Source organism: Emys orbicularis, chromosome 5 (genome assembly GCF_028017835.1).
Source record: "Emys orbicularis isolate rEmyOrb1 chromosome 5, rEmyOrb1.hap1, whole genome shotgun sequence".
Taxonomy (NCBI): Eukaryota; Metazoa; Chordata; order Testudines; family Emydidae; genus Emys; species Emys orbicularis.
Window position 1 is genome coordinate 1,032,013 of NC_088687.1, and position 15,741 is coordinate 1,047,753.

Genomic DNA, 15,741 nt, shown 5'->3' on the forward strand with positions numbered 1-15,741 from the left:
GTTCATCATCAGCTAAAATATATGAAGAGTTTGCCATAAATATTTTGGCAAGAATTACATAACCAGCTGATCTTTTGTCTACTTCATTCCTTGTGGGATTGAGAAACACAACAGATCTAAACTAAGAGCAGGAAAAAGTCAAACACTCCTTCCATAATATTCTTACAATGAGCTGCTAAGTATGCCAGATATGATTAGTCATACCATGCACGTCCACAGTTTGTTGGAACTGCTTTGTGCCCAAAAGTGTCATTTAGTGGGAATTGGTCCTGCTTTGAGCAGGGGTTTGGACTAGATGACCTCCTGAGGTCCCTTCCAACTCTGATATTCTATGATTCTATGGAGCAGCCGTCCAAACTGTCTACTTCCCCTTTAAGCACAAAGTATGGGTAGACTTCATTCATGCTTGGTGGCATGTTGTAGATGGACACTGTTCAGTCACATGGACTTCTCTGCCAGGAAGTTCAAATGAGCACTGTGATGGGTATGGCAATTTCCTACAATATTTTTGGGAGACCTTCTTGAATTAAATACAAGTGTCTTTGGAGTCCATTGTATTAAATGAATGGTTTATGTCTTATGGGCCAGGATTGTATACAACCTCTTAAGGGGGAAGATGTGACACGTGAGACCCGGGGGTTCAAGGGACTATGTTAAACAATGTGCCAAACAAGGGTGGACTTTTGGAACAAAAAGTGTTAAGGGGTTTTCCTGGGGAATGTCTAGGGGGAGGTGAATGTAAATTCCCCACCTCTGGTTATGCAAAAGCCAAGCTTTTTGAAGCCATGTCCTGAGGTTTGGGCCATTGTCTGCTGATAACCAGTTACATGAGGCCGGGCTCAAAGGCCCAAGCTGTATAAAGGAAAGATTGAGCTATTCATGTTTACTCTGGTTATGAATCTTAGATTTATGAGCTGTTAATCACAGGGAAAACCCAGTTATGGGTTTTGAATGACTCACACCTACCAGAGCCCGATGTTGGAGTTGGGGTGATCTCTGGTAAGCTTTTTAGCATGCATGTAGGTTCTTCTTTTTTAATATGATTTCTCTGTAATGGTTTCATCAAAGAATAAATGTGCTTGCTTAGAAAGTGCTGTGTGGTAACTTGTAATTGCGGGCAATACACTGGGCATAGCCTCTGGAAAGAAAGCAAAGTGCAGATGCTGGCTTTTAGATAGTTTGGCATGCTGGGCATATCAATGTGAGCAGGGAATTATGCAGCCTGGAAAAACCTTGGTCGAGAGAGAGAGACGCAGGTCTCCACCCTAGAGAGGTGATGGCTGAGGGGGCGGGAGCCTAGAATGGGTGCCCTCTGTGGACCACGTAAGGGGAATACAGGTGTACTTGCCCTGTAACAAGCACTTTTAATAGAGAGAATGGTATATTTTTACATGATTGCCCACTGGCTGATATTACAGCAGCTTCATTTAAATGAAAATGTTTCTGCAGTGATATTCCTGTAAGCTGAGCTATCCTAGCAGAAATAGATTCTCGCTAAAGATACTGTGCTGCATCCCAGCACCATCTTCCTTTAGCCACTCTAGCAGCTCAGTGGGGAACAAGAGCTGCCCCAAGAGGGAAACTGTGGATTCCCCTAAAGTAGGGGAAATCCTTGTGTAGCATAAAGTCAGTGTAGCTATTTGCACCCACCTTGCATAGCCAGATGGAGTGGTCCCCACCATAGGGGACTGCTCAAGCTGTGACAGTTTAGAGGAGCGGTTCCTAAGCTGCTGTAGGTAATGTGAGGAACAGAATATTAAGGTTGTTTAGAGCCACCTTCCCCTTCCCCACTAGCTCCTGTGCACCCGTCCCAGTCTGTCCCCACACTAGCCCTTCTGAACCCCAGTCTATGTGACCCCCCCCCCCAGCAGTCCTGTGTGCCCCAGTCTGTCCATCCCCCCCCATATCCCATGCCTCCTAACCTGGCCCGGTGAGCAGGGCACTGTGAGGAACGTAGCCACTGTCCCCTCCCTCTCCGTGGCTGGCTTCTCCAGCCGGTGAGCCAGATGCCCTATTTTCTGGCACCACAGCAGCCCCTGGTGGGCAAAAGGTATAACTGCAGCATCTCCCTGTCAGAATCTATTATCTGCAAGGGGGAAAAAAAATCTGTTGGGGGACATGAATTGTGCGTGTGTACAGTGGCACAGAATTCCCCCAGGAATAATAATAAAAATCTTAAATGAATCAAACTGTTCCACAGAATCTTTATGGATAGACATTCCAGGCTTGAATAATAAGAGTATAACGGTAGGTATATACTACCAACCACCTCACCTCACCAGGATGGTGGCAGTGATTGTGAAATGCTATAGAGCGGCTATAAAAACAGAAAATGCTATAAGACTGGGAGGTTCTGGTTATCCCCATACTGACTAGAAACATGTCTCCTCAGGATGGGATGCAGAGATAAAATTTCTAGACACCAATGACTGCTTCTTAGAGCACACAAGGGGAGAGGCAATTCTTGATTTAGTCCTAAGTGGTGCACAGGATCCTGGTCCATGCTTTGGGTGTCCCTAAACCTCTGATTGCTAGAAGCTGGGACTGGATGACAGGGGATGGATAACTCGATAATTGCCCTGTTCTGTTCATTCCTTCTGAAATGTCTGACACTGAGCTAGGTGGACCATTGGTCTGACCCAGTGTGGCATTCTTACTCTTACCTATCTCAAGGAGAAAGGGAAAATCAACAGCTTTAAACATTGTACCGAAGAGGCCACATGGTGTGCTGCATTTGGTGTCTGGGAATCAAACCAAATATAAGACAAATATTGTCAGCCAAGGTCATGAAATTGAAATGGAAGCACCTGAAATTCCTTTTTAGATCTTATACCCTGATGAAAACCAGGGTTCTGGATTAGTGCCACACATGCCAGCACAGACTCAGCAACTCAGTAGGCAGTACCACTTCTGCCCTTTCTGAAAGCAATCTGTTATCTGACAGCTCAAAATCCCTGGAGCCAGAGGCTCCAACTTTGTGGGTGCTCCAGGGCTCCTCCCCCTCCCTCCAAGCGCCTCCCACCCGCTGTGGATCAGCTGTTCCGCAGCATGGAGGGGATGGAACTAGGCAGGAAGAGGCAGGGTGGGGACTTGAGGGAAGGGGTGGAATGGGGGCAGGCCTGGGGCGGAGCAGGGGTGGAGCACCCCTGGGGCAAAGAGGAAGCCGGCGGTGCCTGTGCCTGGAGTGAGTCAAGCCTTCAATGCTCTTGTTCTGCTAAAGCACCAAAGCAGTGGTAGTGGACTCCCATATTCTTGGGTGAGGCATTACCTCTCTGCAAGCAGTGTATGCAAGAGGTTCTGACAGATCCAACAGCTCTTAAATAAACAACTGCTCAGGGCCGGCTCTACCATTTTTGCCGCCCCAAGCAAAAAAAAAAAAAAAAAAGCCGCTTGGACTGCCGCCCGAACTGCCGAAAGGAAAAAAAAAAAAAAAAAAAGCCACCCAGACTGTGCCGCCCCAAGAGTGGACGGAATGCCGCCCCTGAGCATGTGCTGCCCCAGGAACGTGCTTCCTCCGCTGCTGCCTGGAGCCAGCCCTGCAACTGCTATAAGCCCTCAGCCACAGACAGCTGCCTGTTGAAGTCTCTGGGTACTCCACTCTTGATAGACACATGGTCAGTCTTCAAATCAGAGGATTCCAGGCTGCAGCAGCAGCAATGCTTACTCAGTGATCCATTAGCCTCTTTCATTCAGACTATTGTCTTTATGATGGTGGCTTACTGTAAACAGCACAGTTGACAGTTAGGAGCATTGCCATGATGAAGAGAGAGTTCTTAGCACCATGATAGCATTGTTAGAGCTGATATGGGAATTCATTTCCTGGATTCCTGTTCTGTCAGTGTAGCCTGCACCAGCATCCATATTAGCACAGGCAGTGTGATCCCTGCTTTATTTTGATCACAGCACAACCAATGTTGACGTTTCCTCCCGCACCATAGACTACCCCATTCCTCATTGTCAACGCAACATATTGAGACACACACTTCTAAGGAGTCAGTGGGACAGTGCTGATACTCGGATACCATGCATGAGTGTAAAACATCACATTGGAATTGTAGGAGAAAAACTGAGATGGCTAAATATTTTAGAGATCATGTCAAAAGACGTTTAGAATAAGAGGATATTTCTACTAAGATACAACTGGGTCAGTCAAAAGTTTGTTGGTCTTTGTGCTGCTGTTCTCCCGAGGAGTTAGGAGGATTTTGCAAACTTTCAGCATTTGACACTGACAGAAAGCTGATATTCTGATGATACACTGTCAAAATGTTCCCTGAGCAGATCCCAACTGTTGAGCTGCCACAGCTGACTGGCAGTATGTAGAAATATTGGTGTAGCTCTGGATTCTACTCTATGTGAGACAGCAGCAACGCAGTGATGATGAAAATGTCTTCAGTGCTGGATAGTACACATCTGTTTTGATTTTCTCTACCAGATGGTCTCATGATGGAAGCACTGAAATGAAAAGAACAAAGGGAAATAACAGAGAGAGCAAGAGAGATTCCTGCAATGGAAAACGATTGATAGGAACATAGGTTTTTAATGCTTACTCAAAACACTTTTATTTGGCAGGTAAATACGGTTTTAAAAATGTCATGGTTAGAACAGAGGTGTGACTGTTTACATGCTAAATTGAGGAAATTGGATCCAGGATGATTTCTATAGAATAAAAGCTGTCAAATCTGTTGTGTTGTCAGTTGAGAGAATCGCTCACGGGGGGGAAATAGCTCAGTGGTTTGAGCATTGGCCTGCTAAACCCAGGGTTGTGAGTTCAATCTTTGAGGGGGCCATTTAGGGATCTGGGGCAAAAATCTGTCCGGGGATTGGTCCTGCTTTGAGCAGGGGGTTGGACTAGATGACCTCCTTAGGTCCCTTCCAACCCTGATATTCTATGATTCTGGAAAGCAGTTCAGAGCTGTAGCTGTCTGATTTGAAAGTGCTCAGGAGGAGAATCCACATGGATGACAATCTCATTTATTTGACTAGTGCAGCTTGAATGATCATGCGGGTCCATTAGCACATATATAATGATAGCTTGGATATTTTCTCACTTAGAGTTGGAATTTGAAAGGACACTTTTTTAGATCTGAAATTGACAAGTAACCCAAAGAGTTACCTTATCAGGTTGGATTTACTGTAAGTCTCAATATATTTTTCTGGAATTAAAGACTTGTATTTTATATCTGATACTTGTAGAACATTTCCTTGAAATAATGGGCTTTCAGTTGTGAACAAACGAGTAAATACACAGTCTCCAGCCTTAAAGCTTGTGCGTTGTTTTACAGTACAGAATGGTTCCCGAAGTAAAGTGCTGTCCCTGGGATTGTTTGGGATGAGAATGCTGTATAGCTTTGAAGGCAGATTGGCTTTAAGGAGACCACACTCCCAACTTTAAAGATGGAAAGCAAGTGTACATTCTGTTAATAGTGCTCTAGGGACCCAGAATAACAACTAGTTCACATCCTGCTTACCTCCCCAGCCCCCTTCTGTCCAGGAAGTGAGCATTACTTGTTAGGATTGCTTGTGTTTGTCTGCTGCAAGGATTGGTTGTGGGGAAAATTAGTTATTTGAGAACTAAGGAAAGATCTTCATGTCATATAACAAAAGGGCTAATGTGATTTTAGGATGCATAAATGGGAATCTCAAGTTGAAGTAGAGAGGCTATTTTACCCGTGTATTTGACACTGGTGCAGCCACTACTGGAATCCTGTGTCCAGTTCTGGTGCCCACAATTCAAGAAGGATGTTGATAAATTGGAGAATGTTCAGAGAAGAGCCACAAGAACGATTAAAGGATTCGACAACATAACTTATAGTGTTGGACTCAAGGAGCTCAATCTATTTAGCCTAACAAAGAGGTGACTTGATTACAGACTATAAGTACCTACATCGGGAACAAATATTTAATAATGAGCTCTTCAGTCTAGCACAGAACGGATGAACATAATCCAGTGGCTGGAAGTTGAAGCTAGGTAAATTCAGACTGGAAATAAAGCATAAATTTTTAACAGAGTAATTAACCATTGGAACAATTTACAAAGGATTTGGTGGATTCTCCACCAGTGGCAATTTTTAAGTCAAGATTGGATGATTTAGTTGGTGTTGGTCCTGCTTTGAGCAGGGGATTGGCCTAGATGACCTCCTGAGGTCTCTTCCAATCCTAATAATCTATGATTCTATGATTTTCTAAAAGATATGGTCTAGGATTTATTTGGGGGAAGTTCTCTGGCGGGCCTTATACAGGAGGTCAGACTGGATGATCACAGTGGTCTCTTCTGGCCCTGGAATCTATGATTCCGTTAATAGAGTCTTCTGTGACAGTAAACCTGGTCACACAATTTCATTCATAAACTTATCAGTCTTCATCCTAAAACCAGCTAGGTTTCTTGCCCCCACTACTCATATTGGAAGGCTATTCCAGGAACTCATGCATCTGATAGTTAGAAATCTGCTGTAATTTTCAGTCTAAATTCATTAATGGTCAGTTTATACCAATTTGTTCTTATGCCAACATTGTCCTTTTGCAGAAACATCACTTCTCTCTTCCTGGTGTTTACCCCACTGATGTATGTACTGAGAGCAATCATACTCTTGCTCAGCTTTTGTTTTGCACCTGGTACATCCTTTTATTGCATTTGCCTTTTTTGCAGCTGCATCCCATTGGTGACTCATAGTTTTCCTGTGATCACCTAATATAACCAGGTCTTTCTCCTCCTCTGTCACTTCCAACTGATGAGCCATTAGCTTATAGCAGAAATTCTTACTAGTCCTTAAGTGCGTGACCTTACACTTTGTACTGTTAAATTTCATTCCATTTCTGTTACTCCAGTAGTAGATCTGATGACTTTGCCATTGTCCCTTTCATGTGTGCATTATTTTCATGTGCAGTGTTGAGGCTGAGGGTTACAATATAGCTGCTATGATTCTGTTATTCTGTGCTGTCAGTCACAAAGTATAGAAATTAGAGAAAGGGAAGGCCTCTGCTCTAGTTCATCCCCTTGGCCAAAATGCAGTATTATTGCCTACAGTCACTTTACCTTAGTTTAATTTTATCCTAACCTTGCCATCCTAACCCTGGGCAGCCATAAACTCCTTGTTGTACCCCTTGTCGATGGTTATGGTAATCTTGGGTTCCAAGTCAGAAATAAATCTTCTGTTGAATAAAACTGTGGATTTTAATTTTCAGTGCCTGGTTTGTGTTTATGGTTTGTCTAATCTTTTATAAAAGTCTTTTTGGTAAGTGAGCATGAAAGGGAGGGACTTAATAGCACTGGTGTGAGTCAAACCTGTTTGCAGGTGGATGTTGTGCAAACTCCCTATTCGCTTTCTGTAGATCATTGAATCATAGAATATTAGGGTTGGAAGAGACCTCAGGAGGTCATCTAGTCTAATCCCCTGCTCAAAGCTGGACCAACCCCAACTAGATCATCCCAGCCAGGCCTTTGTCAAGCCTGACCTTAAAAACCTCTAAGGATGGAGATTCCACCACCTCCCTAGGGAACCCATTCCAGTGCTTCACCACCCTCCTAGTGAAATAGTTTTTCCTAATATCCAACCTAGACCTCCCCCACTGCAACTTGAGACCATTGCTTCTTGTTTGGTCATCTGCCACCACTGAGAACAGCTGAGCTCCATCCTCTTTGGAGCCCTCCTTCAGGTAGTTGAAGGCTGCTATCAAATCCCCCCCTCATTCTTCTTTTCTGCAGACTAAATAAGCCCATTTCTCTCAGCCTCTCCTCATAAGTCATGTGCCCCAGCCCCCTAATCATTTTCGTTGCCCTCCGTTGGACTCTCTCCAATTTGTCCACATCCTTTCTGTAGTGGGGGGCCCAAAACTGGACGCAGTACTCCAGATGTGGCCTCACCAGTGCTGAAAAGAGGGGAATAATCACTTCCCTCGATCTGCTGGCAATGCTCCTACTAATGCAGCCCAATATGCTGTTAGCCTTCCTGGCAACAAGGGCACACTGCTGACTGTCATCCACTGTAACCCCTAGGTCCTTTTCTGCAGAACTGCTGCCTAGCCACACGATCCCTAGTCTGTAGCAGTGCATGGGATTCTTCCGTCCTAAGTGCAGGACTCTGCACTTGTCCTTGTTGAACCTCATCAGATGTTTTTTTAGCCCAATCCTCCAATTTGTCTAGGTCACTCTGGACCCTATCCCTACCCTCCAGCATATCTACCTCTCCCCCCAGCTTAGTGTCATCTGCGAACTTGCTGAGCGTATAATCCATCCCATCATCCAGATCATTAATGAAGATATTGAACAAAACCGATGATACTGGCTGCCAACTAGACATCGAGCCATTGATCACTACCTGTTGAGCCCGACGATCTAGCCAGCTTTCTATCCACCTTATAGTCCATTCATCAAATCCATACTTTTTTAACTTGCTGGCAAAAATACTCTGGAAGACCGTATCAAAAGCTTTGCTAAAGTCAAGGTATATCACGTCCACCACTTTCCAATCTACCAATATATGTTTGAGCTGAAAAATCTCTGGTTTACCAGTCATGAGTGTTTCATGAGCACTACTTTCAGTTGTAGAAGAAGAAATTCATGCAGTATCAGATCGTGAAGTAGTCATTTGTTCTTCCTATGGAGAGATCCAATAGACTTTAAAACATATTATTGTGAATAAGGCTTCATTTATCCTGCCCAATAACAAATATTCTCTGTATTAGGTATGCTCCTAATTATTGTTATTTAGTCACTGTTTAAATTAAGATGTGGATTCCTGTTTTTACTTACCTGCTGTGGAAGTGAAGCAGGACTTGCAAGCAGGAATTGAGGCAAAAACTTTGTTCTATTCTACCAAGGTAAAAATTTGGGAAAGTCAGATGGGAGTTCTGTATAGTAATTACATCTGTGATACATGCAGCTCAAAGCCTGGAATCCTTACAGTTGGAAGGTGATGGCAAGTTATTTGTGACAATGTCCAAACAATATAGGGCAGTTTGTGTTTCCTAAATTGGCCAAAAAACCCCAAAGCTGTTGCATTTACATTTGCCAAGAACAGCCATTAGCTACAAAGGTTCTACTGAAAATCTTTTTAAAGTGCGTCTTGGCTATTATTCTCTTACTTTCTCTGTGAAAGTTCTGCATAAACTCCAGATGTTTAGGTTAGCTTATTCTATTAGATCTTGTCAGACAGGTAGGTTTCCATTAGATGAGACTTTTTATTAGGTCACTTGGAGATGCCTATTCATTGCTTTATGTTGAGCTCCTGTGTTACCTAATTCCTTGTTGCCTGCTTATAAACTCTTTTTGTTAGTCTTCAATTTCTATTTCATTAAAAGAATTAACAAGTAACAAGATGATGGACTGAATTTGTGATAACTGAATTTAGGTTTCAGGCTTGCATTTTTCTCCCTGAAGAATTCTCCTCAATCTGACCTCTTTAGATGGGTTTTTGAATTATTGTTATTAGATAATGTTGAGTTATTTCTCCTCTGAGGATGGCAGATGGTAATTTTCTTGCAACTTGGCCTTGCATGAAATTCTTATGTTAGATGTAAATATATTAACCAATCATCCACCATGTATTAGATTTTTGCTCATACAGTTACTTTTGTTAAAGGGTGACTTTTTTCAAAAAGATTATTTTTTCCAAGTGAACTTTGTCGAAATATTTAATAAAGTTCTAAAGTACAGATTTTTCTGGTAATCCTATTTCATTTTATGAGCAACATAAATTAATAACTGCATTATATAAGAAGTTAAGAAATGTAGTCTGAAATAATTAATTACTTTTAATTAGGAATATTTTAATTGATACTCCGTTATTTTGTCTTAATAATGTGGCAAGGCAGTGGGGTTTATAAGTAAATTAGCATACGCTGAAATTTTACTTGTTACTATTCTTTGATATTAAGGTTGTGGGACGTGGTGGAGGCTTGCAATTATAGCGATACTTATGTTTATATTGTTAATGATTTTTCAGATGAATGCACTGGACACACTTGGTCAGACAGCTTTGCATAGGGCTGCTTTGGCAGGTCACTTGCAAACCTGTCGCCTCCTGCTGAATTACGGCTCTGATCCCTCCATCATCTCCTTACAAGGCTTCACAGCAGCACAGATGGGAAATGAAGCAGTGCAGCAAATTCTAAGTGGTGGGTAGAAATGGACTTCATCTTTTACCATGACCGTCTCCCTTCCCCCCCCCCCCCCCGCCCCCCACCCGTTGTAATGACTTAAACGTGATTTCTCTGAAACTGATTCTTTTGGTGTTATATACAGTTTTGTCTTCCCTCTGCTACTGCACCACGCGCACAAATGTCTGCAATTTACTTTGTGTTTGATACCTTTTATAAATATCTGCTCTAGTTCTCCAGTTATTTTATGTAATAAAACACTGCCCAGTAGACATTTAAATGTAACCTGCTACATTGCAAAAAATCAATGTTTGTTGAATGACCTGAATAACCCAAGGGAATAAGAATGGCAGAGAGCATATTTCTCATTTTAATTTTATTTATTTCTTCTGTCCCAAAGTACAGACCTGTGGATTGCTAGCTACAGCTGCCCTCTGCTGGGGATGTAATACCTACTAGAAACTGGACCCTGCCTATAAAGATAGTTGAGTCCCATTTCTAACATTTTGGATTTTTCTAAAGCTTTTAATATTGGTGGTGGGAAGACTCAAAATAAGAATACTTTAGTAAATGTAGGCAGGTATATTTTGCATGTGAGAGTCATACCCTCTCCAACTCCACCCCCATTTAACTGTCCTACAGATGATCTCTCCAGATATTAGCAGTGTCTGTTGTCACCAGAGTGCATGCTGCAGCATCATACCTAGTACGAACTATCACTCCAGAGAGCGTCTACAGATATGAAAGTGGGGTTCCCATTAAATGTATAAATATGCTTGCTGCTTATCTTATCATTTGGGGTATTCAGCATATAATTCTAAAGGTTGTGTTTTCTTATATTTGGAAGTTACTTTTAAAAAGTTCAGAAGTGTTAAAAAAGCACAGATCAACATATTAAAATTACCATTCAGAGGAATTCCTGAAAGGGCACGAAGGTTAGATTGTTTTTTCTAAATTGCAAACAGACAATTTTTGGTTTGTATGATACAAAATTATCCAACAGGAAAAAACTTGTTTAAATATATTGAGCAGAGTTATTTAAATGGTGCTTAAACTCCTAGTGCCTTTAGAAACACTAAATATTTCTTCTTATTTCTGTCTTGAGGTATAAGGCATGAATAGAAAAATATATCAATAGTTGTAAAAGCAATCGAACTCCCACTTCAGATGCTTTGATTGTTCAGTAACAATACACTTTCTCTATTCAAAACAACTCACTGGATGTGATTTATAAAATCAAAGTTTATATCAAATACAGAACAGCAAACATATGTGAAGAGTGTCACTGTTTTTCAAGTACACCTTTACCCCGATATAACGCTGTCCTTGGGAGCCAAAAAATCTTACCGCGTTATAGGTGAAACCGCGTTATATCAAACTTGCTTTGATCCGCCGGAGCGCGCAGCCCCCCCCCGGAGCGCTGCTTTGCCGCGTTATATCCGAATTCGTGTTATATCAGGTCGCGTTATATCATGGTAGAGGTGTAGTTCATTAAGCACTTCCATCTTTTTATGCATGTGCCTTTTTGCATGCCTGTATATATTACACCATTATTATTTTTATTTGTACAAATTAAACAACACTGGGTAGTGATTTTTTTATGCCGGGCTTTGCAAGGAGCTAGTGAAAGCCAGTAGGAATTGAGCACCTATTTCCCTTAATCTCCTTTGAAAATTGCAAACTTAAATGATACCATGGACTGGGTGTTTTCTAGCAAAAAACAAGAATCTTCAATATGAAGGGGGTGCCATTTTAAAAACCAAAGCTTGTAAAGTGTGTGTACGTAAAGGAGATACGTACCTATGTATACATTAGATATGTATATTATCTCTCTGTGTGTGATTTTATTTATATATATTAGAGAGAGAATCAAAAAGAGAAATAAAAATTTAGGGAATAAATGTGGGGACAGTAATTAATCATGTTTCCCTTACTGTTAAAGAGATTATAGGAATTTAATTTCAGGAAGAGGTAAGGCAAAGCTTTAAAATTAAGCATTTTGAAAAGTAAGCACTTATTTGTCTTCTGTGGAAACTTTAATTTCGGACATCATGCAACACTGTTTTTCAACACAGAAGGCAGTATCTTTGCACCTATTTCCCTCCTCCATATACACACACAAAACCCCCCAAAGATTGAGGCTGACATGATGCATGCTAGTGCTTTGTGTTGTCCTCAGAACAACAAAGGGTTATTGAGCATTGTTTTGTTCTGTGTTCCAGGCAATCAGTTGTCTTAATCCTGTTTTATATTAAAATCATATAAATATCTCTGCATATTTTTGTTATGTTGGATTGGTTTGAAGAAATATTTTTAAATATTCAATTTAGCTTGATGTAAAGACTCTTATTTAGCTCCGTTATTGCATTACTGAGATTTATTGGTTAAAATTATGTTGGAGTATTCTTGATTTTTTTCCCCCCACACATTTGCAAGCAGGGATATTTCACAGCTATGAGATCACAACCGTTCAAACAGCTTTCTGATGACCTCATGGGCAGGAGGTCTATCTTTACTCAAACTGGTATTGAGATTTTGGTTATGACCATGAAATACAAATTTCTAATGTATGAAAGTTTATAAAATGGGCTGATTAGAAAGTTTTATAAACTCCTGTTAGAAAAATGCTGTTTGTTTATCTTCTCTTAAAGCGTAAGTACCTTTCTTTCTTTGCTCAGTTCAGCTTCTCAAATATTCAAAGCCTTTCCTTAATCAAATCTCAATCTGGTGGAGTTTTTAATTTCCATTTCCAAATTTAATTAGATTGTATTTCTGATTTTTGTGATCCTACCTTCGTTTCCCAGTTGAAGTCAGTTCCTGGGCCATATTGTGGTGTTAGAGGGCAGAAGGCCAGAGAGCAGATAAGGAAACAACAGCTGAAGAGCCAAGTCCCAGGTGGTGTTCTGTGACCCTATCAAAGCAGTAAGATACCCTCCATTGCAGCCTCCCTACTTCAAAGCTTTGAGGAGGCTGTGGTCAGGTGAACTTCAGCAGCTGTTGGTGAGAGGAAGGGAAATGGGGTAATAGACTCACACTCAGATCATTACTGGAGGGAGAGGGCTAAAATCTGAACCTACTAAAAATGAATTTGGTTCATGCCATGATCTGCCCAGGACTGCTGAGACTAGCAGTGGGCCTACTGCATCCCCTTCCAGCAGCTTTTGGCACATCGCTTACTAATGTCCATGCTGGCAGCTGCCAGTGCTGCTAGCTTCCTGGGTAGGCTCAAGAGAAAGACTTAGCATTTCTGGACACAGCAGAGGTGCTGATCCCATTCCTAGATGGTTAAGATTTCATGAGTTTCCTCTGCCCTTGCTCTTAGTGAGCATTTCCCCACCTTTGCAAGTGGGTTCCTAGATTCTGCCTTTCACCTTCCCCCATAGCTAGCACTGTCCATCTCTCTCCCCTGCCTTCCCCCCCATCCCCCAGCATAGAGACAAAGGGGAGGCAGATTAATTTACCTTTGTGGCAGGGTCCAAGAACAGCAGCTGGGATATCTTCTGCCTGTGTGCTTTGCAACCTACTGCCTGCTATATCATCACAGGATGTGTCAAAAAGAGAAAACAGGGTATACAAATGAGAAATACAACCTCAGATTGAACTGGCAAATCAATATACATACATAGCACAATTTCACAGCTAGCTGGGAATTCAGATGTCCATTTGTACTAGTTGTGCTCTCCTGCAAACAACTGATTTCACTAACTGGTTAGAAGTAGCAAATAAGTGAGAATTGTGTAGGTTTTAATGACACCAGATCACTCTCTTTGTGTACTTGCAGAAGGTGCTTGTATGGTCTGTTGGGTTAATTTTCTTAATGATAATGAAAGTTTTATACACATTTTTAAAGCTTTCTTTTTGTCCTTCAAGAATTATCGCTGCAGACCCACTTTCTTGTGAGCATACTCCTTGGCACTGCAAGCTCTGAACCATCTAGAAATACTGGCCCCTGGGGCAGTGTGCCTGCGGTTTGAGGGCATATAAAAGACGCCATCCCCAAGGGCTGTGTCCCTTTTGGCCTGAAGTAGGAAATAGTCTCAGAATCACCGATTAGGCCACATTACAGATATAATTATTCCTCAGCTCCTTAAACTGAGTGGGGGATTAAGCAGTGTGTCCTCTCACTCTGAAAAATAGTCTCCGGTAAAATGATAGGAGAAAAGAGTACGGTTGCCAGAAATGTTTGTGGCACAGATGCCACTTTCAACTAATATTTTGTTGTAAAGCTTGAAATATTGAAGAGTTTCCAATTCAGCAGGCAAAAGTGGCCAGAGGACAATAAACTTTCCAGGGTCAGCTAAGATTCCACTCCTTTCCATCCAGCCTCTTCCTCTCTTCCCAGCTGACTGTCTTTCTCACTCAGGTGCCTCAGATCCGCACAGCTCTCAGTTGGGAGAAGAGGAAGCAACATCTGGTCAAGATGGGGAAGGAAGGGGTACAGTTTATGGCTGGGTTTGGAGCTAATGCCTGTAATTTTTAACTATCAATTAAAAACAAGGAAAGGTATATTTAAAATGCATCTTTTTTATTACCTCCTCATTCCCATTCACTTTTTTTTAACTGACCCAGTAAATAGAGGCAGAGAGATTTTGTTTTTCAATTTGACAGTTGGTGCTGTTGTGACACTTGAGCCTACAAATTTACCCAGATTGTTAGTTTAACTGTAAAAAGTATGTAACAATTCATAAACTGTTACAGTAACTATAATAGCAAATGTTGAAGGGCACAGTATTAAAGGAATGCAAAATAACTCTGTTAGTCTAAACAAAATATCTAAGTCAATATGATTCAAAAAATGTGTTTTGCTATCCCTCACTTTTTGGGTCCTTAAAAGAATGAAATTTTGTGGGGAAAGTACAAAAGAATTTTTTAAAAGCACACTTGAAAGAACAGATGGAGGCTACTGAAGCAAGCTTCACCATCATGGCTGCCACTTCCTCTATTTCTTGGGACCCTGGGCCGTCCTTATCCTGATCTTCAGAAATGTCCTGACCAGACCAGGCCAGGGAGAGAGAGAGGGAGCCAGATTACAACCCAAATACCACCTGGAATGAAAGAACTTTAACAACAGCAGCAATAAAAGCAGCTCGAGACCATGTCAACTAACATTTTCTCTTTTTCTAAAAAAGAACAGTTATTAGCATCTTTGATACCATCAAAGAGACTGTCAAACAAGGAGTTTTTCTTTTTAAAACTCTCTCCAAGTAAAGATATAGAAAACAAAAAAGTTAAAATGAGTGCCTTATTTAATACTTTACGTTTCAAAGGTTTTAACTGTTTCTCCTTCTTTTCTACATCTTTAATAAAAAGTTTAAAAAGATTTTTAATAGTATATTTGCCATGGTGCTAAGCAGGCTGAGGTCTCTGTACACCAAACCCCGGACCTTGTTTAAAACCGTTTAATATTAGGCAGTAACTTAGTTATGTTAACACCTCTGGCCCATTTATTCCTTCTAAATTAATATAACTGTGTACAATTGTTACATCATCAAGAAATCCCACCTAGCCAATCAGAGTGCACCCTGGACAATCATTGCCCAAAACTCCTTGTTTGACAGTTCCCTCTCCCTTTTGCTGTGTTGGCTCTCCAGTACTACCAGGAGTAAAAAACTGTACAATCCTATTCCAATCTCTAAAGTCAGCAGC

General features: G+C 41.4%; 1 protein-coding gene across 1 annotated transcript in view; it reads left to right on the forward strand.

Moving 5' to 3' along the window:
- Positions 1-15,741, forward strand: part of TNKS (tankyrase) — a 296,841-nt gene that overhangs the window by 228,171 nt on the left and 52,929 nt on the right. The window contains exon 12 of the mRNA XM_065404557.1: positions 9,942-10,113. Coding sequence (XP_065260629.1) covers positions 9,942-10,113 — 172 coding nt within the window. The remainder of the gene's footprint in view (positions 1-9,941; positions 10,114-15,741) is intronic.